General features: G+C 39.9%; 3 protein-coding genes across 6 annotated transcripts in view; 2 read left to right on the top strand and 1 right to left on the bottom strand.

The window, feature by feature from the left end:
- Positions 1–2306, top strand: part of LOC146494850 (zinc finger protein 862-like) — a 4721-nt gene extending 2415 nt beyond the window's left edge. Inside the window, exon 1 of the mRNA XM_085145507.1 lies at positions 1–2306. This exon is cut by the window's left edge and continues 2415 nt beyond it. Within this exon, the coding sequence (XP_085001633.1) occupies positions 1–578 (578 nt within the window). The 3' untranslated portion in view covers positions 579–2306.
- tm9sf4 (transmembrane 9 superfamily protein member 4) overlaps positions 1–9018 on the top strand; it is a 25214-nt gene extending 16196 nt beyond the window's left edge. Inside the window, exons 14-18 of the mRNA XM_085145506.1 lie at positions 2313–2488; positions 2587–2650; positions 3592–3711; positions 3878–3967; positions 5099–9018. Coding sequence (XP_085001632.1) covers positions 2313–2488; positions 2587–2650; positions 3592–3711; positions 3878–3967; positions 5099–5248 — 600 coding nt within the window. The 3' untranslated portion in view covers positions 5249–9018. The remainder of the gene's footprint in view (positions 1–2312; positions 2489–2586; positions 2651–3591; positions 3712–3877; positions 3968–5098) is intronic.
- Positions 9019–12799: 3781 nt separating this feature from the next.
- Positions 12800–26694, bottom strand: part of plagl2 (pleiomorphic adenoma gene-like 2) — a 52189-nt gene continuing 38294 nt past the window's right edge. For 2 of the 4 annotated variants that reach the window (XM_085145509.1, XM_085145510.1), the window contains 3 exons: positions 23666–23788; positions 23075–23574; positions 12800–22398 (listed from right to left, as the gene is read on the bottom strand). In XM_085145509.1, coding sequence (XP_085001635.1) covers positions 20910–22398; positions 23075–23409 — 1824 coding nt within the window. In that variant the 5' untranslated portion in view covers positions 23410–23574; positions 23666–23788 and the 3' untranslated portion in view covers positions 12800–20909. The remainder of the gene's footprint in view (positions 22399–23074; positions 23575–23665; positions 23789–26694) is intronic. The other 2 variants (XM_085145511.1, XM_085145512.1) reach the window with 2 other exon arrangements.

Genomic DNA, 26694 nt, shown 5'->3' with positions numbered 1-26694 from the left:
TAGCAAATTATGGGGATGAAGAGGTGGATTATCTTGTCACACATTTTGCCTGTTTGCTAGATGCAGAAGAGAAAGAGAAAATTCCACAAGAATGGATGGATCTAAAAATGTGGCTTGCAGAACGCCGGGGTCGCAAAGTAGATTGCTTGTACAGAGATCTCCTCTCTGAGAATCCAGAACACCACTCTCATATCTTGTTGCTGGTGAAATTAATGCTGACACTTAGTCCATCAACAGCCATCTGCGAGAGAGGATTTTCTTGCATGAACCGAGTGAAGACAACACATCGTACCTCTCTACACCCTGAAACACTGAATGACTGCATGCAACTCTCCATTAATGGGAAAACAGTTGAATCTTTTTGCCCTGACAAGTCGATTCATTTCTGGATGTTTTCTGGAAAAGGTTCAAGACACCTGGATCATAAAACCCAGACAAGAACAAAGAGTAGTGAAATGGAGGGCAATGCACAGGAAGAGAAAGCTGATGAAGGAGATGCTATGCCCTCAACGTCGAGTGGCATTTTCTCATCCGTGACTTCAGTGGAAATTTCAGATTCAGGATCTGACACAGACTAATTCATGTTCTACACAGTTCTAACAAGTTCACAGAAATTTCTGTTTAATTAGAACCAGATATTTGAGTTGATTGTAATGTTTATACAGTTGTTGTAATTTGTGTTTTAAAAATGTTTTGATTGATGTTTTGTTTCCTTTAATATATTATACAATAAAAATAATATTTTTTATTCGGGCTACTTAAATTTATTTTGGGCTACCAAAAACCAAAGAGTGCCTGCCCAAGGGCTACCAGGGATTTTGAAATTTTGCGAGCCCTGCTTTCACATTCTGTTTAAAAGAAGAATCGTTTATCCTTAATTAACTTTTTAACACATTTTACTGGATATGCTATGCTTTTATACTGTTCCAGTTTTAGATGCTCAAAATAACATGGCCAGAGTTTCAGATAATTAAATCAGTGTATGTACAAGTAATCCATGTGAGCCAAAAGATCTAAATCCTCTGTGTCAGGCAGTTTTTTCCTTGCTCTTGGATATTCCTGCTGATCCAAACTTTACTTTTATCGATTATGCAAAGGCATTTCAACAGAATAGTATCAGCATGCACATTAACAGTGATGGCAGACGTCTTCCAGTACAGTGTTCAGCAGATTGCACATCTTACTTTACCCCATGTGTTGTTACAATGTTATTTCACAGAGGTCATATAAACGAGAACCACCAAGGGGGATTTCTAAAGACAGGAACATATTGCTAAATATGCTTTCCTCCTTCTTTGTTCAGGCCTGTTATGACCCAATCTATCTGAGCTAACCTGAAATAAAAATTATTTTGTGACAATCATCAAGCTGGTAATATGATAGTCATTATTAATACAAACTGGGCTATGGAAAAACTCAGATGACCTTTGGGGGAAAAAAAGCTAAATGAGGGTCATGAAGAGAGATTTAGAATGAAATCACCTTATTACACATAAAAGTTACATGTTTAAAGTGAGTGTGTTTGTTTTATATCTCAAACAGTCACTTTACTCACTTTTATATTCTTTATCTTCCCGCCACTCTAACACAGAAAAGTCTAACTTGGGGATGATAGGTGACACCAATATCATTGATTTTCCATCATTTTTTTATTGTAAAATTTGATACTGTGTGTTTATGCCCTTCTGAGATTAACTAAAGCGTTAATTGGAACAACAACTTTTTGTTGAAAGCATCTTTGTGTTGGTTATTGTGTTTTGAAGCCATACCACCTCGAGTAAAAATGGAATTGGACCATATTTGCCTGTAATACCAATTTGTACCACCAGATGGTGTAGCAAGTCAATGTAGTGTACAGTCTGGGTCTAATAAGGCACTAATCTGGAAGGACAGGTATTTGAGTGGATGAGACACCAAAGAATGGTTTAATGTGACTCACATCAACTGGAACCATGATTGGATGCAATGGAAACTAAAGTTGGGTAGAAAAACAATTGCAGGGAATTTTGGCTGGTAAAACTGTTAAAGGAAGCATCCACGGGGAAAGTATACTATCCTATGAAGTGTCTTCTTATTTGTCACAGAATAAAGCATCTGTGCTGTAGGTGTGGTTTAACTTTAAAGATTAACTGAACTCTCACATGGATTCTTAAACATCTTGACATCATCTCTGTATGGTCTGTAGGTCTTTTTCTTACCATATATAAAGCACCTTCAGGCGACCTTTGTTGTGATTTGGCGCTATGTAAATAAAATCGAATTGAATTTCTGAATAATTCTTCTTGTGTTCCTTATGTCTTCTCTCACTTCAGGTCCCATTCACTACAATGTTGGCCCTACTGTGCATGTGGTTTGGCATTTCCATGCCCTTGGTCTATCTTGGCTACTACTTTGGCTTCCGCAAACAGCCGTATGATAACCCTGTACGCACCAACCAGATCCCTCGGCAGGTCCCAGAGCAGCGCTGGTACATGAACAAGTTTGTTGGGTAAGAGTTGAGTCTATCTCGCATTCTTAGGTGCTCCGATGGCTAATGGTTTGCTTAAACGCAAGTTATGATTCAATCTTTCCTCTTCTTTCCGTTAGCATCCTGATGGCTGGGATCCTGCCGTTTGGTGCCATGTTCATTGAGCTCTTCTTCATCTTCAGTGTAAGTACATGTGCACCGTTGCATGTCCGAGCTCCTCATCTTTCAATGCTATTACCGTATTTTTCGGACCATGAGGTGCACCGGATTATAAGGCGCACTGTCGACAAACAGGTCTGTTTTCATACATAAGGCGCACCGGATTATAAGGCGTATTAAACGAAACAAAACAGTCAGATAAGTCAAACTTTACTCAACTCATTCCTCTTGCTTCCTCCACTTCCGTATCATTGATTGATTAATGTTGAATTCTCTGGTATGCTGCTCTATAAACACTGGAACAACAGTATAGGTTGTTCCAGTGTTTTTCTAATTTTTGCTATGTAACTTGTAACTGTCCACTTTCTGCTGTAACAAAACAAATTTCCCACATGTGGGACTAATAAAGGTTATCTTATCTTACATTAATGACTAACTTCATATTGTGGCTGGATTATCTCAGTTGTTCTCCCCTACTGAAGTTTGGTCTATTTACAGCAATTTTCCATGCGATTGCATTTGTCAAAAAAAACATCGGGAACTTTTATCAAGTGGAAAAAAGCGGACGGAGTTTTGGAACCAGATTACTATGAGTCGCGAGGCTCCTGACTACGGTAGCCATAATGCACAGACAATCCATCAAGCAGTGCGGCTTTGTAGCTTAGCAAAGTCCTACTAAAACATTTTTTGACAGATTTTTGAGCGCCGTGTACCACATAAAATCGGTTTGAGGTCAGTAAACACAGCCAGAATTCATAGATAAGGTGCACCAGATTATAAGGCGCACTGCCGATTTTTGAGAAAATTAAAGGATTTTAAGTGCGCCTTATAGTGCGGAAAATACGGTACACAGTTTTCAGAAATAACACAGTATCTATTTTCTATTTAGAGGATATGTAACTGATGTGTAATCCTCCTCAATAATGCTAGAATCAATGTGTGTATGTGTGTCCATCCACCTCCAGGCCATCTGGGAGAACCAGTTTTATTACCTCTTTGGCTTCCTTTTTCTGGTCTTCATCATTTTGGTGGTGTCCTGCTCTCAGATCAGCATTGTGATGGTTTATTTCCAGCTCTGTGCAGAGGTAAGCTCATTAATTGCATATTATTGTCTCTGGCTGCCAGGTTTTTACTTGATATACACACATCACTCACACATTGTTGGTTATGTTTTTCACCTGTGTGGCACATATCTGTATTATATGAGCAAGAACTTATGCACAGCCTTGTCTCTCTCTTCTTCACTGTCAGGATTACCGGTGGTGGTGGAGAACTTTCCTGGTTTCAGGAGGCTCGGCTTTCTATGTCCTTGTTTACGCCGTTTTCTACTTTGTCAACAAGGTAAAAAGCACAGGGTTGTTTGAGACACTCCCACAATAAACTCTAAAGAAAGCGCTGTTCTTAGCCATGCTGTTGTCAGTGCCTGAAGAGTCATCAGTGTTGACAAAGCCTGCCTAATACCTGAATTGAAAGATGGCAGAATTAAATTTAATTTTGAAGATTTCCACCATCGACTCACTCATATGTAAAAATGTTATTTTGTTGGACCTAGTTTTTTGTTTTCTTTTAACGTACAGACATGGACTGTATAAACAAACATAAGATTTAGTCTCTGATTGGTTTGTGGATTTCTGGTCTGTAACTTCAAAGATTGATATTTTGGACACTTGAGTTTTGAAAGATAGAACAACATTTTTGGTTGAGAGGGTTGAGCTGGATTTCACTGAGAACCAGTCACAGTTTATGGTTAAGAGTTTACCAGCTCAGTGGAGCCAGCTGCCCTTATCATAGGAAATGGCAGGTAATCAGCTAGTGCTGGCCAGTACTAGCACAAGTCTAACTTCCAGTTAGACTTCTACCACCATCTTTGTTGTTGCAGGTTCTGTGTTTCCTCTATAATACTTCCAACAATGCTGGAAAACAAGATTATGGCCAGCAAAATGAACTCTGGAAATGGCAACCTGCCGTGGGGAGTTCAGAGCATGTTATGGGGTGCTGGAAGGCATATTCAAAAGGGAGCATTGAAGAGGGTTTGGGGAAGGTTCACGCAATTCACCTAAAATCTACAACTACTGCAAAAACAACCATTCATATGACCTTTCATATCCCAAGCACAGGCTCTTTAATTCAGAGAATCAGAACCAAATCACAACAGCAGTCACCTGTAGGTGCATTATATTGGAATGAGCAAGCACTTGGTGTCAGTGGGAAAGAAAAACTCCCTTTTATCAGGAAGAGACCTCCAGCAGAACCAGGCTCAGGGAAGGGCAGCCATCTGTTACAACCAGTTAGGGGTGAGGGGAGGGAGACAGTCAAACAACACAACCTTCATGAAACAATAGACTTTTTCTAGGCAAGAATATCTTGTTCCCTGCACTGTAGATAAAAGTGATAAATTGCAAGAATATCTCTTTAATAGAAATGGAAATGTGCAGAATGTTTAAACTGCTTCCTTTTGTCTTTCTTCCCTAGCTGGACATTGTGGAGTTCATCCCCTCCCTTCTGTACTTTGGCTACACCGCCCTCATGGTCTTGTCTTTCTGGCTGTTAACGGGCACAATTGGCTTCTATGCCGCCTACATGTTCATCAGGAAAATCTACGCTGCGGTGAAAATCGACTAGTTATTGCTGGTGCTGCTGTTTTTTGTTTATTTTTTTTATTTTATTTTTTTTGTAACATTCTAAATATATATAAAAATGTTCTTCATGTCCAACAAGCACTGACTTGAGTGCAGAAGGAATGAGAGGGATGCTTTCTACAGTGCATCAGTCGCAACTGCTGGCCTCACAATAAAGAAAAGCAAGGTGGCAGATCTAAAACAGCTGTCACCTTGCTTCTGCCTCCCTCCTCCTCCTTTCCAGGACACCTAGAGGATCTCTGTTCTGCCGGGACTATTAATGTCCTCTGCTGTTTCACCTTTTTCCACAAAGACAGGGGGCCAAAGCTTGTCAAACAAGGGTTTCTGCACATTTTATCTTTTTTTTGTGTGTGTGTTTGTGTGTGTTCTTTTTGATTGTAACTTATCCAGGTTTTTATTTTTGTCTTCATGGGATTTATCTGTGTCTTGATTTCTATTGGGCGCCTCCCAGGAGGCTACTTCCTTCTGGTTTCCCCACGTAAATTCTGTTTCTACACTTTCTGCTGTCTCCGTTTTCAGACGTGACCTTCTTTTCAGAGACTTTACAGATCAGGAAAGGATTGAGGATCGTTTCTGTGGTTCTGTTGTTTGTTGTGTTGAACTCATGGATGGAAACCACCCTGGGAAGTTCTACATTGTAACACAAAAATGGATAAATTAAATCTTCTATTGTTTTTTTTACTTCAGTTTCCATGTCCTGGTGTGACCATGTTAACCACAATTGTAATCCAAATATTAGCTTCTCCCTCCCAAACACTGGGTTTCTTATTCATGTCAAAATATTGCTCCATTTGCGCTAAATGAAGCAGAACTGCTCAGAATGGGACTGAACTTGAATATTTGAACCCAACTACCCATTTTATATTCAAAAGCCTACAACACAAATATGTTTTTCCGCTCGTTAACCACGCCATCAGTGTAGCCTTAGCAGTGCCTGAGCCCGCTGAACTATGCAGTAATGGGGGGAAAAGGTGCAAATTGCAAAGGTTGTTTCAGAGGACCATTTTTAGTATGGAATGCCTATTTTCTTTCATTTTTGAGCCTAATGTACCATACGTATGTTTGTATAATCTGATGTGTTTAGAAAGCCCAGCAAGATCACCTGGCCGGTATCGGAGCTTAGAGGTCCTGGGGTGTTTTGAATGTAATTGACAGGGTTCTTATTAGATGTGTACAGTCTGTGTCGCTGCAGATCATATGTTTCCCTTTCTTTTCAAATTATATGTATTTTTCAGCTTAAAAAACATGCAGTTTTGGGTGGAACCTGATTTTTAAAAAATGCTTTACCTTCAACTCAAGGGCTTCATCTAGGTAACTATTTTATTTTACAGTAGCAAAATTGCAATATGTAATAATCCAGTTGAGAAAATAGAAATAAACTTATTCGCTTCCGTTAAAAGCTAGGTAAGAAGACTGATACCACTCACATGACTGTTTGTTAAATATGAGCTAGTGACAGGTTATTTTCAGTAGGCATAAAGAGGAAAGATGACATTCTTGCTATGTCTTAAGGCATATAACCCTGCATCCATGTGTTCCCATTAGTTGGGAAGTAATTTGTCTGACTTTTCATGTTATTCAGTCAAAATATCAACAACGCCATGGACAATACGCGTATGCTGGGGTTTTTATTGACAACCTTTCTGACAGTTTGAGTCGCCCAATTTTTACAGAATGCAAAATAACCTGAAACAAGTGATGCAGATCTACAGAGTTCTGTAGGACCAAAAGTCTCTTTGCAACAACAGGTGCCTTCAGGTGGTAAATTAGAAAGAATGCAGGTCTAAGATTCTAAAGCACTAGCTTCACTTTTCAGCCTAGGTTACTTTGTGCAGATTAGCTCTAACCAGATACCGCATTTCAGTTGAATGCTAGCCAAATTAAAGGTAAAAGATATGAATTTGTCCCATGAAATTTCTTAAATCTGAATGTTTGTCAAAGGCCATTTTATATTATAAACAGTGTAAAAGGTGGAAGTGGCTACTCTGACATCATCTGTTGGTTTCTAAAGTTGTGTTTTGAAGCCTCGAGTTTGGCGTTTTCATCATTGCCATCTTGGTTTCAAATAACTGGATGTGACAAGGGGGGTATAGCTGACCATGAAACCCCTTGCTCATTGGCTGACAATCCTGTGAGTCTCGAGATTTACAAAACAACTTCATTTTTTAGTCATTATGACTTGAAATGAGCAACTAAGCTACACAGAAGCTATGTCCATGTTTTATACCATCTGTGGTTTTTATGTATAACTTCAACAACGTATTCCAGCACCTGTACACAATAAATCAGCCTTTTGCTGGCGAGGAGTAGTGACCATCTGTACAGCGAGATTACCTGGTCATCCTTTTCTGCTAAGCTAAGCTACCTGGTCACAAGGGTTAGTTTAATTTAGAGAAAACTAACTGGCTGCTAGCAGTAGATTGCTACAGAAACATTAGTTTTTGGTCTAAGGTAAGCTATCTGGTACCTAGCATAAGCTTTTCTGTTTAATGTGGGTATTAATATATGGGTCTTAATGCTAGGCTAAGTTAACCTGCTGCTAGCAGGAACTTTGCTCAGATTGTGATGTCAACAATCCAATGCATTATGGGACTATATAAGGATAGGTGTTGCTTTTGAGTTTGAAAGTAAAACTGGGGACATTAGAACACAGATATTAGTGTTTATGGTGTGCTAAGCTAGCCAGCAGATAACAATACTTTCTTAACTACATAGAGACATAGGATTTTGTGCTAAATGTCAGTAGATGTGTGGTATCACTCTTCTTAGGAAGACGGCACAAAAGTGTAGATCAGTATCACTAATACAGTATATCTGAAGCAGTATCCATATCTCAAGTAGAAAACAATGGATGGTGTCTGCAGAATGCCAGGCTATCAGACTGTATGTGGTGTGGTTTTAAAGAAAAATATATTTGCAGTATATTTCAATTAGGACTGGATGTCTCAGGCCAAGGCCTTTTTTTAATCAAGCAAAACAAAAAGAAGTACCTCGCAGATTTATGAGAAACTCAAACTATAAACTACACAGCATGTAAGGTAATATTTAGTACACTTGTATTTGTTACACCCTTGACAGATTTAGTAGGGTTATTGAAATGCTTCACTTTTGCACAAAAGTACAGATGAGATATTTGCCTAGATATACCCTGATTCTTCAGGGCAAGAGGAAAGAATGGCTAACTCATCCTCATGGTCTCCTTCATTATCATCAGCACTCAAGCTACAGACAAGCCACTTAAAGAGACCGAGAAGGCAAAATCATTTGAAGTTTCCCCCTGCCACTTGCTATGTGAAACAACTAATCAAAGCCCCAAGGATCCCTCAGTTGAAATGACAGGATCATTACTTTTTATTTTCATCCTTTATTTGCTGAACCACCCTGTGTTGTGTCAGAGTTTCAGAGCTCTGATACCTGACTGCTGTCTAATATAAGGACAGACACTCCTCTCCTGCAAGTGCACACACCAGGGGAGATTTTTTACAGACTTGCTTTTAAGAGGCCGAGTCATGCATGTATGATTGAAGGTTTTACAATGTAAATAAAAGAAAACAGCTTTGTATTTGTTGCATTTTGCTGTTTGTGGCGCTCTCTGTAATGATTCCTGTCATCGTTTTAGCCAAAAAGCATGATGCTCTTGATGACTTTTAAAGAAACTTGTTTGTTATTTTTCTCTTTGTTTCTTTTACAGAATGTCCAATTACAAAATGTACCACGACAAAACAATAAAGTGATGACAAGTTGAATATGAAAGTTAGCTTCCTGTGTTTTTGGAACATGCTTAATGGTGCGTTACAATGACACATCCTGTCCACAAAGGCAGCACAACTTTATTTCAGGTTGTTCCCTGTCACAAAATATAATTATTATCTCTGTTGATAGTTACTTCCTTCATAACAACTGTGATTATTATAAAACTCTAATATCTTGATACTACAGATAGGTCCTAACACAGGAGGCTTTAGCTAATAAGTGTCTGCTAGGTCTCATTTTCATAAGACAAGGCTTGCTGAACTGAACATTAGCTTGCACAACTGAAGTTAGCTTGCATTACCTATTGTTCACTTAGCACTCTGGTAAACGGTAGCAATGAAAATGCAGTGTCCAGAAATCAGTGGGCAATATCAATCTTTAATGTACAGTCTAGGGCAAAAACCAGCAAAATGATCAATTACAACTAATTTCCATAAAGCTAACACCCAGAGTTCATTCCACACAAAATGAGTACCAGGCAGTTGAAACAAGGCAGAAGAAGTCTTTAATCCATCTGCAGGACTGCTCCGCTCTGCTCCTTTGTGCAGTGAAGAAAGGGAGCACTGCCAAAGTCCTACAACATGACCTCCATGAGGTCACTGGTGACACTGTCTGTGACTAAACAATCATAAACAGACTTCATCATGAAGCTGTCCTAAGGGTTCAACGTTGTCTAATGAGCCCTGTGCTCACTGAGGGCTAAAGGCACTGGCACTTTAGCCCAATACTGGCACTTGCCACAGAAAATGAGAATTGGCTATGAAAAGCCCTATGTTTTTCATATATTAGAGTACCTTCAGCCTGAGCGCATATGACAGAAGTGACAGGTTCTGAAGAAGCTGTGAACAAGCTGCCTGTAATATTATTCAGCTTGACCAGTTTGGTGGTGGGTCAGTGGTGGTCTGGGGAGGCATATTCACAGAGGAACCTCTGAACCACAGCACCCTGACTACCATTAGCTGTCAGGATGAAATCCTTGGACTTATTTCCAGACCCTTCTCTGGCGCAGGGGTTTCTGGGTTCCTCTGAGTGCAAAGCAATGCCCAGCTCATGTGGTGAGAGTATGCGGGCAATTCCTGGAGGATGATGCAATTGATACCACTAACTGTGCTCGCTTGACCTAAATCCAAGAAAAATCCAACACCACCAGGTTGCATCTTAGACTGTCCAGGACCTCGGTAGTACTTGATTCCAGATTAGGGAGGGGATCCCCCATGACATTATCATCTCATTATAAGCATGCGCTGATGCTGTCATTCATGCAAACAAGCACATTTCAGTAAAATGGGCTAACCTGCTATGTCACACCACTGCTCTTTTTTTGATTTGTTTTTGAGCAGTGCATATGAACAAACGTCCCCCAGTCTAATGATAGTCATGTAGACTGCAATACATGACTTTCAGTGTCTAGGACTGTTGGCTGTCTGCCTGTGTGAGAAAGAGGCTGTTTCAACACTCCATCTTCAAAATCACAATCAGGGATGAATAGATTGATTTAGAAGGGCTAAAAATTTGTGGGTTTTCTATTTCAGCCTGGATCATATAATCTCATCGAGCCATTATTCTTAGAAAAAAACAAAGCAAAAACAAAACATCTTAAGGATCTACCAATCAGAGAGAGCGAGGAAATTCAAATGCACTAAGCACAGTGGTCAATAAATGCATGCATTCATTTTTTAAATTTAAGAAAATCCAATTTCCAGTGTCATTTTGCTTCCTTAAGCATTTACCTTTTTAATTCTTATATTTATATGATTATTGTTATTTCTGTAGTTTTCCCTTCGCTTTTTCCCACTACTTATTTCACTATGTCCTCTATAAAACATTTCTATCAGTGCAATGTTTCAACTACAAAGTGTTCATCTTTCAATTCAATTCAATTCAATTTTATTTATATAGCGCCAAATCACAACAAATGTCGCCTCAAGGCACTTATCTTCCAGCTCTTGGTTTTCCCCACCAATAGAGCAGTACTGTTTCACACTATTGGCCTAATTTTTTGTGAGATGCCTGCTGTGTATGGCTTTTAAGTTGTTAATTCCTGATTTGTCCTTCCATAATTGTTCACTGTGTGGAAACCTGTGGTCACATGACAAAGTTTATGCTGTGGTGTCTCAAATCCTATTTACAAACCCTTCTACAAAACCAGAAGAGTTTCTATTCCTGAATTATGGCACAGTTGGCAGCCCGTGAGTACATGTGTTAGATTCAGTTCAGTTGATGTAAGTATAGGTTAGCTCCTTGGTACTATAATTAGGATGGTCTTGACACTCAGTTATGCATGCAGGCGCACTTGTATAGCTCTCTAAGACATAATCCAGACTCTGGTCCTGTATGAGGTTTCGACTCACTGTGGAACAAGTCATATAGAAAGGAAATACTCTGAGATACTGTTTTAAGCTATTTTTAGCAAAGCAGTAAATTTCTTACTTAAAAAAAAAAAAATTGCATAGATAAGAGAAATTTGTAATTTACTGTCAATAATCATCACATCTTCGTACTCATGTTCGTAATTTGGTATTCTCTCGTGATAAAAATAAATAAACAACATCCTAACTGTGGTCAAACCTCAACCCATTTCTCATTACAAGAAACAGCATCGGCATGGCTAATAAAGCCTATCCAGCCAGGTTCTCCCCGTTCCACTCCATGCGTATCATATTCCGAAACAGGAAAACTGTTTCTCTACACTACTTCTCTGCTCTCAAATCTGTTTAAAATTTCTGCTACTAATGATGTGCAATATTACTTATCTTTCAGTCTGATACAGAGTAAAAAAAATCTTAATGCATGTTGAAAACAGAAATATGATATAAAGAAATAAATATGTTTCAGATTTGAATATATCGCGTAGATCGGGTCAAGCGGTAAAGCATTCTTATTCCTGCCGAGAGAAAATAAACAATAATCCCAAGAATACAGAGTTCAGGAAAAAAATATCCTAAATAAAAATGACTTTTAAAAAATGATTTAACAACTTATTCTGTTTTCTGAATGTTAGATTGTGTTGTCCTTCATAGGAGAACGATCAAAATCCTCTCTTCTCAAGAAAGTCCCATAATCACCTTAAAACATCTAAGTCAGGGTTGTCCAACTCCAGGCCTCAAGGGCCGGCGTCCTGCAGGTTTCAGATATCACCCTGGGTCAACACACCTGAATCACATGATTAGTTCGTTACCAGGCCTCTGGAGAACCTCAAGACATGTTGAGGAGGTCATTTAGCCTTTAAATCAGCTGTGTTGGATCAAGGACACATCTAAATCCTGAAGGACACCGGCCCTCAAGGCCTGGAGTTGGACACCGCTGATTTAAGTTGATATACTAAAAAATAATTTCCTACACTGCTAAAGATCCCAGATTCTCAAAAGGTACTGAGATCTTATGATAATATCTTATGTGAATCATTTTTTGACATGTTTTAGTGTGGTTTAGTGTTTTGCAGATAAAAAAAAAAGAATGCCAAGAGGCTATGAAACCACTGGTTTTTCTTTTAATCATTTCAACATAACACATGACAACTCAAAGATAGACTGTACTGTACAATAAGTCAATAGTTCTGTTGTTGTGTTCATCATCTCTTTGGATCAACCAATATACAAATCTGTCACTTTAACATTGCAGCAACTGATTGCATGTGAGATATGTAACAAAAAAAAGCAAGACCTCGCATTGTCTGTCTTATCCAAAGCACATCATTAATAGAACTCTCCCTGTAGTTGATGCTATATAATATAGTGTACGTGGATGCAAAAACTCTATTTTCACCTTCTTCTTTTTAAAAAAAAAATCTTGGTTATTTCAGAGGTGGCTGTAATAGCAAGTGATAAAAATAAAATGGGCTATGTCACTAAACAAGATACACAAAGAGGTTGGAATGCAAGACTTCCGTTAAGCTAGAAATATATAAAACTACTTGTGGATGTTGCCTGCATCAGACAGTACCCAGTTTCTCATTAACAGCGAAACAAAAGAGAGGGCAACAAAGAGAGAGCCTCATTAAAAATCTAATCAGTTTTCTCAGATTTAAACTGATATATAAATTCCCTTAAAATGTGTGTGTGTGCTGCACCTACTAGTTAAGAAGAAAAGATGAGAATAAGTGCATCCCTAGTAGGTGCAGGTCGAGGTAATGGAGCTACAACCAAGCAGAGTAGCAGAACAACACTGCAATTGTTTCAGAATAGGATTGATATGATATGGACCAGCTCAAATTACAGAAGCTCATTTCTGCCAAAAAAAACAATTGTAAATTGAAATTATGAAATATTGTTTTAATTAAAAATCCCCTTGTAGTTGTGTTATTACAGTCTAAATTAGGAAACGTTAGTCAAAACTTTTATACTTTTCACTTTACGTAAATAATGATAAATGATGATCAAGCAGGACAGAGTTCATAGAGCCTGAAACAAAACTCATTTTAGCAGATGTATTATTTTGTGCTTTTTTTTAAATTACTAAAATAGTTGCATGTTTAATCATCTGGGAATTCACCCAAATGTATTTATTTATTTAGACAGAGATCAGGACAGAGATAACGCCGATGTATAGTAATATGTACATCTACAATAGACTAGAACATGAAGAGGAACATATAATTAACACAGTTTGAGTTTTGTTCAGATCAGTGACTGTTGGCAGTACACAGCAAAATGCAAACAAATACGACCTAAAAACATGGCTCAGTACATATGCTGTACAAAGACTTCCTGTTTCAGTCGAAAATTCACATTTTTAGTCAACATGACATTGTTCAAAATATTTTGAAAACTCTATGAGCAGCCTGATCATTTTAAATCAAGATGAAATGACCACATTAACACCAACATACAGATCTACTTTGGAAACCAGTACAACAATGGAAACAATGGATAGGTAGGTCTGTTAGGCTATGCTTTGTCTTTAGCCATTTTCAGGTCCTTTTCCCACTACTATTATTCACACACAAGTTCTCTACACATATTTATGGATGTTAAATCATATTTGTTTCTGCAGCTTGTCCTGCTGAATGTGTAGGTCTGTTACAGACCAGATCCTGGAACTTTGTAACATTCCTGTGTGGAATGATGATGGAATGATTTTAATAGTATTTTAATAGCTATCTCACTTTATCACACTTAGTATAATATCTTATTTTCACTTGACTAACTACCTGTATTATTATTAGAATTATTTTTATTATTAGTTCACTTATTGGCACAAATGAGCTTCCGTACAAATCAGGTGGTAAGATAGACATGAAATCTGAATTTTAACAGCTACAAGTAAGCCCTCACCACATGTCCAGTTTGCTTAAAATATCTAAAAAGAAACAATTATTCTTTTCAGGTGCTTGAAACTGAGTTTAATAACATTAATTTAAATCCATTTTTGAGAGTCAACTTCACTGCTGCTCACAAAGTTGTTCCTTTTGGCAGAGACAATCAGTCCTGTGACCACAATGGTAAGCTTTAAAATCTATGTTGTGGGGTCGCTCTGGACTTTACTTTTGTTTGGTTACATGGTCTAAAAATGGCAGGTCTCTTACAACAGGCTTTCAGTGGCAGGCTGTGGTTGGTTTGTGGTTGTTGTCTTCAAACACTTGGCTGTAGAGTTTGATTAAAAATCACGTGAGAGAAGGCAAAGCTGGTAACCCAAAACGAACAAAAAAGTAAAAAGGGCAGAGGTCTTTTATGTAGAAGGATATTAGTGAAAGGTATATCAAAAATACTGTTATCCTTTTGGAAAAGAGAAATACACAAGTTGATAAAGTCTACACATCAAACTAATGGCACATACATATACAGGATCAATACAAAATTAAAAACATATGAACACATAAGCTGAAAATCTTAAAGAAAAAAATACTCTTTTTTTTAAAAGGTTGAAAGTGCTAGAATTCAGATTAGCTCACAGAAACCCAGGGAGGACAAACTAAAAGCATGCCAAAAGCTTTTTCAAGACTAAATGACTATTTGTTACAAAAATATATAAATGCTCAATTTGATTGCTACAAGTTTGGCTTAACCCAAAAGGGTTCTTATAAAACCACCTTTTTTGAGATCATAATAAAGACCAGTTTTACCTTTTCTTTAATATGATAAATTCTCAGAAAGATGCTGACAGCTAATGAATTTAGGATCAGACGTCTGATCATTTTGCAAGAGCCATCATCATCATTATCAAAAAATGACTTTCCAATGGGATTCTAATTAAGTGTAAAACCTGCTCCAATTTAGTTTGAAATTTGGATTATACAAAGACAATTTTTAGGGATGAAGTTAAACAGTCAGACTGTGCGGGGACGCTTTTCTACACATTGCAGTGATTCCAAATTTTTCAGCTTCTTATACCTTCTGAAAGGAGGGGTCAGGGTTAACCTGTGTAAATGGAAACTACAGAGTAGAGGTTTCTGGCACAATTTTACCTAATTACCAAGGTGCACGGAGAAGAGCAAAAGTCTAAAGAGGTTGAAGCAATAATGTACGCAACTTTAACGCCTGACCAATGTGTTTCCACCCGAAGGCAGTAAAGTTGCTGGACCTTGAACCCCTCCACCTGTGTAAATAACAGGGTCCATCAGCTGCTCATTGTCGGGCTTTTATATCCTACAGTATTAAACGAAAAGCACTTGTAGCATTCTTCAACAAGCAATTGTGCAAAAACATAGTTTCTTCTCCCGAGGTTTTGGTAAAACAAAAAAAACAAAAACATAAAAATGAGGTGATGTGTTGTGTTGTTTTTTTTCGAGGTCCTGTTTTATACAAACAGAAAATAATATATCAAATGACAAAAAACAAAACAAATATATGAGCATAAGCGATACCTCGAGTCCTGCAGTCAAACACGTGTCCGCCCTCTTGCTTTGAATGTCAAAGCACAGAGGTTCGGTGACTGCCTTCCTCCAGATAGATCACTATATTTTCAGACCCTTTTCCTTTGACTCTACGAAGCAGCTGAAAGAGGAGGAGGAAAGGAAGGAGTACAGAGGGAGTGGTACTGGGGCCGATGAACACTTTGTCGGTTTGTTTCATGCACGTTTTCAGCTGGCTGTCCATCTTGCAGATAGAAAAAAAATTGAAATGTTCTAGTGGTCTACAGTTGTCATCCATCTGCAACCGTAGCTAAAAGCAGCAATATGTGTTTGACTTTCCATTTTTTATGTGCTATGTTTTTTCCTTTTTTTTCTGTGTGTTTGGGTTCCCATGTAGCACAGTGACTGTTAAAAAGGCAGAGTTACCAGGTGCTCTTTCGCTGAAATGAGATTCGCCAATAAAATTAACTAGCAAAGATATGAACATGCATATTTGTCAGTGTTGGTCAGGCCACAGAAAGACCATTTAACCTTATGAGGTTGTTACCGGTGACGACACTAACCCTAACCCTAACCCTATGCTAAAGGAAATCTAACATTTAAAGGAAAATGTTCTGCCAAGTCTTGCAAATCAAGAGGAGAAAGAAATAATCATGCTAACTGAAACACATCAAAGACTATTTACATTTTTTGCAAAAAAAAAAAAAAAAAAAAAAAGATTCACCAAAATATAGTGTTAGGGTTCAGTATTAAGGTTGGGCATCGTCACCGATGAGAAGATTAAGAATAATCCCAATTGATCTAAACCTGTATTTCCCATTGATGTGGTCGTTATTGCTGTATGGGTCATGTTAGCAATGAACTTCTGCCTCTTGCTACAATGGCAAGTACAAAATATAACTAACTATAAAATTAGACATTTTTTAAATTGTTTTTCTGATTGTGTAATGTGGTTTTCGGTCTTTGTAAAAGTTTAGCTAGCAACAGGCCACTCTGACTGACTCCCAGTTTATGGTTGTTGTTCAAATGTCAATAACACTAGTGTTCCTGTGGCTGTGTGACGTATGAGGTAAGTACGGATGATAGAAGTGCTTAATTACTGCACATGTGTAAGTCACCCCTCCTAGGACTAAATAATAAATACTGATGACTCAGTGCTATCAGAAAATGCAACTTTTAATTCTGTTGATTCTAATGCACATATTAAACAAATATGTAAGACTGCGTTCTTCCATTTGCGCAACATCTCTAAAATTAGAAATATCCTGTCTCAGAGTGACGCTGAAAAACTAGTTCATGCATTTATTATTTCCAGGCTGGACTACTGCAATTCATTATTATCAGGATGTCCAAAAAACTCACTGAAAAGCCTTCAGTTAATCCAAAATGCTGCAGCAAGAGTACTGACAGGGACAAGAAAGAGAGAGCATATTTCTCCTGTTTTGGCTTCCCTTCATTGGCTTCCTGTTAAATCCAGAATTGAATTCAAAATCCTGCTCCTCACATACAAGGTCTTAAATAATCAGGCCCCATCTTTTCTTAATGACCTTGTAGTACCATATCACCCTATTAGAGCACTTCGCGCTCGCTCTGCAGGCCTACTTGTTGTTCCTAGAGTATTTAAAAGTAGAATGGGAGGGAGAGCCTTCAGTTTTCAGGCCCCTCTTCTGTGGAACCAGCTTCCAGTTTGGATTCGGGAGACAGACACTATCTCTACTTTTAAGATTAGGCTTAAAACTTTCCTTTTTGCTAAAGCATATAGTTAGGGCTGGACCAGGTGACCCTGAATCCTCCCTTAGTTATGCTGCAATAGATGTAGGCTGCCGGGGGATTCCCATGATGCATTGAGTTTTTCCTTTCCAGTCACCTTTCTCACTCACTATGTATTAACAGACCTCTCTGTATTGAATCGTATCTGTTATTAATCTCAGTCTCTCTTCCACAGCATGTCTTTTATCCTGTCTTCCTTCTCTCACCCCAACCGGTCGCAGCAGATGGCCCCGCCCCTCCCTGAGCCTGGTTCTGCCGGAGGTTTCTTCCTGTTAAAAGGGAGTTTTTCCTTCCCACTGTCGCCAAAGTGCTGCTCATAGGGGGTCATATGATTGTTGGGCTTTTCTCTGTATCTATGAAGCGCCTTGAGGCGACATTTGTTGTGATTTGGCGCTATATAAATATAATTGAATTGAATTGAATTGAATTGAATTGAATTAACTGACATACATCAAAAGCCACTAACTTTTTTTAAAAGTAATTTTCTTTGTCTCTGGTTAGGGTTAGTGTTAGGGGTTAGGTTTGGGGTCAACTTAGACCTCAGAGGGATTTTTTTTTTAGGCTACAAGTGTGCAAAAACTTTTTCCCAAATTCTCACCATTTCTAGAATCTTTACAAAAGAGGGACAGAGTGCAGAGTTAGCATGACCCATCAAGGCACAATAATTACATTAAAGGGAATGACTACAGTTTAAATTAAATGGAAAGATAATGAGCACCTATATGACTTTAAGGTTTAGGTGACCTTTGGGCTTTGGGTTTTTAAGGACTAGTAATGAATGGTTAGAACTTCAAGACATTCAAGATAACTGATCTTGGACAGAAGATTTTATCACAGCAGAGCAGTTTTGCTAGGGGTGTAACAATTCTTTGAGACCACAGTTTAGTTCAAACGTCAGTTTTTTGGCCTCAGTTCCTTTTTTCAGGGGATGAAAAACAAAAAAAAACAACTTTTTTTAACACAGGCCTATTAACTTTATCATGATTGGATCATGAACAAAGATTTCATTCTATTATTCTAAACAACCTTTAAAACATTACAGCTTTTGTTACTGTAACTATGCATTGCTTTAACTAGGCATTAACAGCTCCTCATGGGTATCACAGCATGGGAAGACTGAGCCAAGATGCAATACTGATATTTGTATTGCAATTTTGGTCTTGGTCACAGAGTTGTTACACCCCATTATAAATGTATGTATACAGTGAGATACACACTCACCGGCTAGTTTCTCAGATACATCTGCTTGTTAACACAAATATCTAATCAGCCAATCAGAAACTTGTGCATTCAGGCACATAGGCATGGTCAAAACAGTCTATCAAACCAAGCATCAGAATGGGGAAGAAAGGTGAATTCTTCCACTTGTTACAATCAAGGTATGCAGAAGAGCATCTCTTAACAAGTCCATCTTCTAAAGGCTGCTTTCACCAGGATAATGTGTCATGTCACAAAGCACCTTTGGGATGTTTTGGAATGGGAGGTTCGTGGATGTGCAGCCAACCAATCTGCAGCAAGTTTACAACAATGTCATGCCAAAAATCTCTGAGAAATGTTTCCAGTAACTGGTGGCGTCTGTGCAACGAATTAAGGCAGTTCTGAAGACAAAGGGGGGTCCAACCCAATGCCAGCAAGGTGTATGTAATTTGAGTTGCCGGTGAGTATATATTCTACTACATACACGTAGCTTCATAGGTCTTCAATATCAGCATCCCTACATTGTTCAAATCCTAGGTTGTTACTAAATTACTAACAGCGTTCTATATATATTTCCCATCCATAGTTTTGATTCCTTTAAACTAACTCAATTACATGTAAAGGTAAAGACTGGATATGACAGAGAAAGCTTAAGGGAAAAGGCTAATACTTCATCCATTTGTTTGATCAAAATTGTAAGATACACACACATGTAAACTTGCCAGACATCAAAAACATCATCATTTAGTTGTAATACGTCTACCAAAAGTACACCTTACTGAGATAAAAGCCATTATAATATTTTTTGAGATATTTCGTACACTGCAATAACATTCTTCAACACATTTTTCCTCATCTGTCACTGTAACTCTTTTGCTCTTTTTATTTGTCATTCACATATGTCAGGGTTCATCATTACCAAGATGATGCATCTTTTTAAAAGACCGCCCAAAGATGTGGTTGCAGTATATTCAGAAAATAGAGATATTTTTCAGAGATATGCGGCACAGCTAGGAAAAGCTGCAAACAACTATATCACTATCAGGGAAACTTGTAAAGGAAGATAAGTGAAAGACGGCCCTCCTCTAGTCTAGTGAGGAGCTCTCTGTCTCAGTGAAAACCTCTAGTCACAAGGAGGGAGGAGACAAAAGGTGAAGTGCCTTCTGCTAAGAAAAAAAAAGTGTTTCTCTTGAGAAACACAAAAAAATGATGCCAACATGTGTCACACATTTCTTTCTCTTTCTTAGCTTTTCTTTAAAAATGTGTGTTTGGCAGCCAACAGATCTCTTATCTATGATTAGAGTCTGTTTTTAACTGAGCTGACTCTAGGAGCACATCAGTTGTTGTTTTTTTTTGTTTTGTTTTGTTTTGTTATGGATTTTTTGTGGAGTTTTTCTATTTAGTTTTTTTGTTTTTTTTATGTTGGAAGAGCACTTTTTTTTTATAGAGGCCAGGTCACTTTTATGGTTCTGTGTAAGCCATCTCTGAACAGAACATAAAGTTTATGCGTTTTCCTTTCAGGGGTCTTTCTTCTCTCCATATCAGTCCTGACAGTTGAAGCTATAATATAAGCACGGGTGTTTCAAAAACTCAAGATGAGACGCATTCTACCATGTTCTTACATTTGGTAAAGAAAAATAAGTAAAACAAAATATCCACTTCAAACTATATTTTTTCTGGGTCACAACAAAACAGATAATCTAAAAGTTATCTTTGATTTTTTTTTTTATAGTATTACTTTAGAAAGTATGCAGTACCATGCCTTTTGGCCCACTGATTCTGCCTTCTATAACACTAAAAAGGGGGGATAAAAATAAATGAAAATGGAAAAAATGAAGAAAAAAACCCCAAAAAAAAACAAGGGTTAATACATGGTATAACTACAGGATAAGGAAAAAAAAGCCCAAAATAAAAGCTGCTTCAACTTTTTTTCTCACCTTTTCCTTTTTGCTTAAAGGGGTTTAAATTCCTTTTAAGGCTCAATCAAAAGCTTTTGTGCGCACTTTCATTTAAGGCTTCTAAATGTTCTTTCATTTTAATTTTCCAACTTTCTGATTAGCCCGAAACATCTGTGCTGAGCTGAGGCTGGTGCGAAGGCCATTCCTGCTGGGCAAGACGCAAGGTGCCGGCACTCTCACTGGAAGGCCTGGTGGAAGCGAGGCAATGTGGTGGTGCTAAGGCTGGAGCTGAACACTGGTGGGAGGGGGTGCAGAGATCCAAGACCCAGACTCCCGCTGGAGCTCTGCTGCTCCTGAGGTTGCGGTTGCAAAGAGGTAAGAGGTGCTGTGGCGACAGCAGCGGCTGCTGCCGCTGCAACTGCTGCTGCATGGGGCTCAGCAGTGTGCAGAGACGATGAAGAGGAAGAAGAGGAAGTTGAGGAGGTCGCAGATGAGGTGTAACCCATAACTAGCCCTCCAGTGCTCATGGGGGCACTGTAGGGAGGCAGGTTGATGGGCAGGAAACCCAGCAGGTGGGAGAAGTCCATGTTAGCAGCACACAGAGACTCAGCGATCACTGCAGGGCTCTTAGACAGAAGGGGATCCCCGCAGAGCTCATCCGCCAGGCCCGTGGCGGGCTCCAGTCCATCCTTGGGGGGTGAAGCAGCAGCGTGGGGCTCTGCAGAGGGAACTGGGCCTGGCAAGCCACTCTGCAGATCCATGAGGAAGCTCTCCATCTCCACTTTCAAGGGCTTGTCCAGCAGGTATGAGGTAGATCCCAGCTGGTACTTGGGCGCTGGCTGGGGCTGGTGCTGCTGCTGGGGAGCCGGAGGTTGATGGTGGGGGGGCAGTGGAGGGGAATGGTGGTGATGGTGATGGTGGTGGTGATGGTGATGATGATGGGAGTGTGGGTGAAGAGATGCAGGAGATTCCATATGACAACCCATGCCCATAGCGGCAGACAAGGAGCTTGGCATCAGAGATGGGTGTGGGTGACCCACCCCAGAATTTGACATGGCCTGGAGATGGTGGGGGTTGTACATGCCCATTGGAAAAGGTGCCCCACTAGGGAATGGTTTACCCATCATGGGGTCTTTGTTGGGCCCCATGCCACACATCATGGGGCTGAGCTCCTCCTTCACTGAGCAGGGCGGAGAGCCCGTAGCTAAGAGACCTAGCATATCGGGGGGCTCTGTCTTAATCTTCAGCAGCTCCTGCGAGTGGCTCTTCTTCACATGGCGCGTCAGATGGTCCTTCCTGCCAAAACGCTGGGCACAGTACTGGCATAAGAAGTCCTTTCGGCCTGTGTGGACCACCATATGTCTTCTCACATCCTTCCGTGTGTAGAAACGCCGGTCACAGTGGTCACATGGGTGTTTTTTCTCTTTAGTACCGGCTGAGGACTTCCCAGAGTGGCTCTTAAGGTGCTCCAGGAGAACAGGTGTGCTCTCGTAACTCTGCATGCACACTTTACAGGTGAGATCCCCCGCCGTGGCGGAGTGCATGGCCACATGGCGCTTGTATCCCAGCTTGGTGTTGTAGTGCTTCCCACATTCCTCACACTTGAAGGCCTCTTTGTTGGGGTCATGGGTCTGCAGGTGGTTCTTCAGGTGGTCTTTGCGGTGGAACATTTTCTCACAGAATGAGCACTGGTGGGTCTTCTGCGGAGAGTGTGTGGCCATATGCCTGTGAAAAGGAGAGATTGTGAATGGAAGGGGAAATTACACGTCTGACTGTCATGTTTGTTAGTGAAGCATGCATTCTTTCAGTCAAACCCTTGGTAACTATAAATACATACACAAGTCACAGTGGCTTCTAGGCAGGACCAGAATGGGTTTTGGAACCAGTTGCTCTGATACACGAGACACACTGACGTGTTGGTGAATTTAGTCACTTAAAAATGAATTTCTGGCCATGTGAGGCTGGAAACAAGTTCATCACCTTATAAAGCTCACATAGATATATGGTCATGCTGAGGCTGGGCTTGTGAAATGTGCAAATGTGCCAAAACTAAGCAACAGGTACCCAGGTTTGCGGTATTTTATATATATGGAGATCATGTCAATCTTTCAAGGTGACATTATGATTTTTTGACTGTCCTGCTACAAAATTAGGCTAATGCAAGCTTTTTTTGGGTTTGGAATGTTATATCTTCTGAAAACCACCCTAACCTTTAGTCAGAACTCTGATCACCAGATAAGTGGAAAGTGTCTGTATCTGTCTAAAAGCAAGGAGCATGTCCAGATCTACATATCTATATACCAAACTTGGTACATTTACTCAAATACCTAAATGAAACAGACATGTGTCGCACTGTATTCAAAAGGATGTGAACTGAACTATGTAATTCAAGGTTCTGTACCTGAAGAGTTTGTATTTGGAGCTGAAGGCCTTGGGACAGTGTGGATGTGAGCAGTGGAAGGGTTTCTCTCCTGTGTGACTCAAGGCGTGGAGCCGGAGCTTCTCTGGTGAGGTGAACAGAGCCCCACACACCAAACACTCGTTCCCACTTGCTCTCCCCACCTCTTCTCCTCCTTCCTCCCTCTTTCTCTCTTTCTCCCTGTCTCGCTCTCTCTCTCTTTCTGTCAGGGGCAGTGGGGCGGCGCTCCCAAACAGCTTGGCAGCAGTCCGTCGTCCCTCTTCCTCCGGCGTCAGTGCGGTAATACGGTGTGAGGCATCGGCGGCAGCAGCTGCCATGGCAGCCCTAGAGTGCCGCTGCCATGAAAATTCACTTGTAGCTCCCCTGCCTCCCAGGCTCAACTTGGGAAGTTGCAGGTCAGGGGTTGTTGAAAAAGAAGACAACACAGATCTGATCACACAAAGAGCCAATGAGCCACAGGAAACATCGAGGTAAACCAAAATCTGGGGTGAGACAAAACATACAAGCTTTGAAACCAGCTGCCTCGAAGCTTGTGGAAACACTGCACACACTTCTTATAAACCCTCATTTTACCTGTTAGTGAAAATCTTTCTTGCCTCTTCCTAAGACGCTCTTCTCCTTCACTCTGGTGCTCACCCAGTCCCAACAGCTATGGTTGGTGGTGAGTGGGAAATACTGCTTTGCATCTTTACTGTGCTGTGGAAGAGAAAGCAAAAAATAATAATAATAATAAACAAGACAGTCAATGCAGTATCATAGTAACATAACAAACCAAACACCACCCAATCAAGCTGAACTTGAAACATTACTCAGCTCACTAATCAACAGGTTTGATTTGAGTCATAATGTAATTTGCAAACTCCACTTTGAAAGCAAGCTTCCTCTGAGCTCACTAGGGGGAGCTGAATGATAAGACTGATCAGCAGAAAAGCTGTTTTGTAAATGATGATTCCCGTTAAAGCCACAGGACCTTTGTTTGTGCACCCATTAGTGAAGGCCAAATGCAATTACATAGCTTCATTCCTCATCATGTGTGTCTGCAGATGACAGATCAGTGCACAAAGCCAGCTTTGTGCGTGCACTTGTACATGTATGTACTTAAAGCTCTTGTAAGCTTTTAGAAAGCACACAACACTGAAGCAGCACTGGGGTAAAGAAAGAGAGCACTGGTATGGGTGGTAAAGCGTCTGGGGGTGGCTTGTGTTTACAGCAACTGAAAACCTGCACTACCTGTCACCCTGATAATGACAATGATGATGAATGACCATGAACTATGAAGTCAATCCTAATGAAAACCAGCACCAAAATCCTGGTGTCTATGAACTTGTGTTTCCGAGAGACCGTATGAACTTTTTCTTACTCACGCTCATCTTTGCATTCCCTTGTTTACCCTCAGTGGCCTCTGTGATCAACCTGTGCAAGCTAGCATACCAGCCAAGTCCAAGGTTGAGCATTCCCAATACTGATCTCAATGCCAGGCATGCTCTGTGCTTCAGTCATGTGAACAGAGAGTGTATCTGAGTGTGGTAAACAAATGCATATTGCAAAGATGCACAGAGGTCTGTACATGCATGCAGAACTCCAAATGTACCGGTATCTGCATTGATGAGCTAATGAAGCTAATATGCTGGAATTTGCTTTGAGTATGTTAACATTTGCTTTTATGAGAATTTGGCGTGCACCGATATGCGCTAAACACATGACACAAATAGGCTTTCACAAATTTATTTTGGCACAAATACTTTTGATGTTAACTGAACTGTTAAAAAAACATGTTCTTTCCACCTTAAACTAGACAAAACTATTGCAACAAATCAAATCTTTCAAAGTTTTTCTTTGGCTCCTTTATCATTCATTTATAGTCAAGTCCTTACCTGACCGTTCATTGAACAGACAACTTATCAGCGGATCACTTTTATAAAGCGACAAAACGCTGAACCATGAATCACTCAAGCACCTAACCCAACCCGTAATGAACCAGTGCTATATCATCACAGAACAGACAACTGAGCATTTAACCAATTTGAAATTGTTTAGGCACTTTTTTACTAGACAATAGACAAAAAGTAGAAAAACATACAATGGAACACTATTGGTCATGGTTTAGCCTCCCTAGAGCCCAGACCTCAGCACAACTGAAGCAGTGTGGGAAGATCTTCATAATGGAACAAATGAAAATTCCTGAAGACTACTTACAAGAAAGCTTTGTTAAAATAGCACAGACTGTGTTGAAGAATAAAGGTGATCATATTGACTTTCAAACTTGTTAGAATTGTACAAACACAGTACTGAACTGTGTGCGTGTGTCTGTAGTCATTTATGTGTGCTGTGTCTGTAATTTCTTATCTATAACACACTTTTAACACGTCTGTGTGCTCCCGTATGTTCTAGTGTGTACATGTGCATTGATGTGCCCTCATAATACATGTGTTTACAGCAGTGGTTAAGAGGAGCTGACAGCTACAGCGTTATGTGGTGTTCATCATCCAGCAGGGGGTAAAACCCATCCCATTGACCACCCCGAGGGAGCCAGGTTCTATTGTACAGCCTACACACACACACACACACCCCCACACACACCGCACATTCCTGGCCTGAACCATGCCGTGTTGCCCTACCGTACCTCTCTACTCTGCACACAGCACCATGCACAAACACACAAACAAAAGCATGCACAAAGATGGTGTACGATCCACCAAGATTCCTGGCTGAACACCAAAGTCAAGAAATGTGGGGGGGGGGGGGGGGGGGGTGCAGGCTGAGGGTGGTTATGAAGATTTGGACTTTCCAATATTCCCAGGTTTTTGGGGGAAATTGAATAGTATATTGAATAGTACAGTACGGAGGGGAGAAACCCCACACACCAGGTCTCACATACATCAAAATTTATGAGTGATGCTAGAGGCTTTTCCATCTTTAGCCTGTGTTGATAATTGGCATGTCACCAGTACAAATACTTAACACAACAAACTTGGCAAAGCATCTTAAAGACTGACACCCCAACCTTTAGAAAACATTTTTTGGGGCTCAGTGAAGTTCCTGTTTCAACAACATTGAATTATTAAACAGTCATCATGAATGTTAACACACATTGATATAGCAATTAACCACTGACTGTCCTGTTTTATTAAATTCTTTTTTTAGTTCATTTATTAAACACTGCAAACTTACTCCCTCTAAAGTCCTCTAAAATTCAAACTGCACAAAGTGGATGACATATGTGTTTGCTGAATGCTGAATGGTTGAATAGTAATAAGTGGGCCAGAATAGGGAACGGAGCGACAGCAGAGTTCACTGACACAGGGACAAAAAAAAACTTAAAAAAAAAAAACAGCATGAAAAGCACACTTCAACTTTCACTTCAGCTCTTTGGATGTTATAACTTTACTCTTCTCTGAGCCTGGATGATGGACCAACAACAGCACAAGCAAGAGCGACCCACAGAGTGGTTGTACCACATACTTTGTGCAATGCCTCCATTTGACATCAGAGCTCAGTGCAGGCAGACAGGCCAGTGGACTGCAAACATGCTCTCCCCGCTGAACCTTCACACACTCTCCTACATCCATTAAGTCAACACCGGTCTAATACGCTTTCATTTG

This window comes from Neolamprologus multifasciatus, chromosome 20 (assembly GCF_963576455.1).
Source record: "Neolamprologus multifasciatus chromosome 20, fNeoMul1.2, whole genome shotgun sequence".
Classification (NCBI taxonomy): domain Eukaryota; kingdom Metazoa; phylum Chordata; class Actinopteri; order Cichliformes; family Cichlidae; genus Neolamprologus; species Neolamprologus multifasciatus.
Note: the sequence above shows the minus strand (reverse complement) of the source record. Positions and strands in the feature narration are given on the sequence as shown.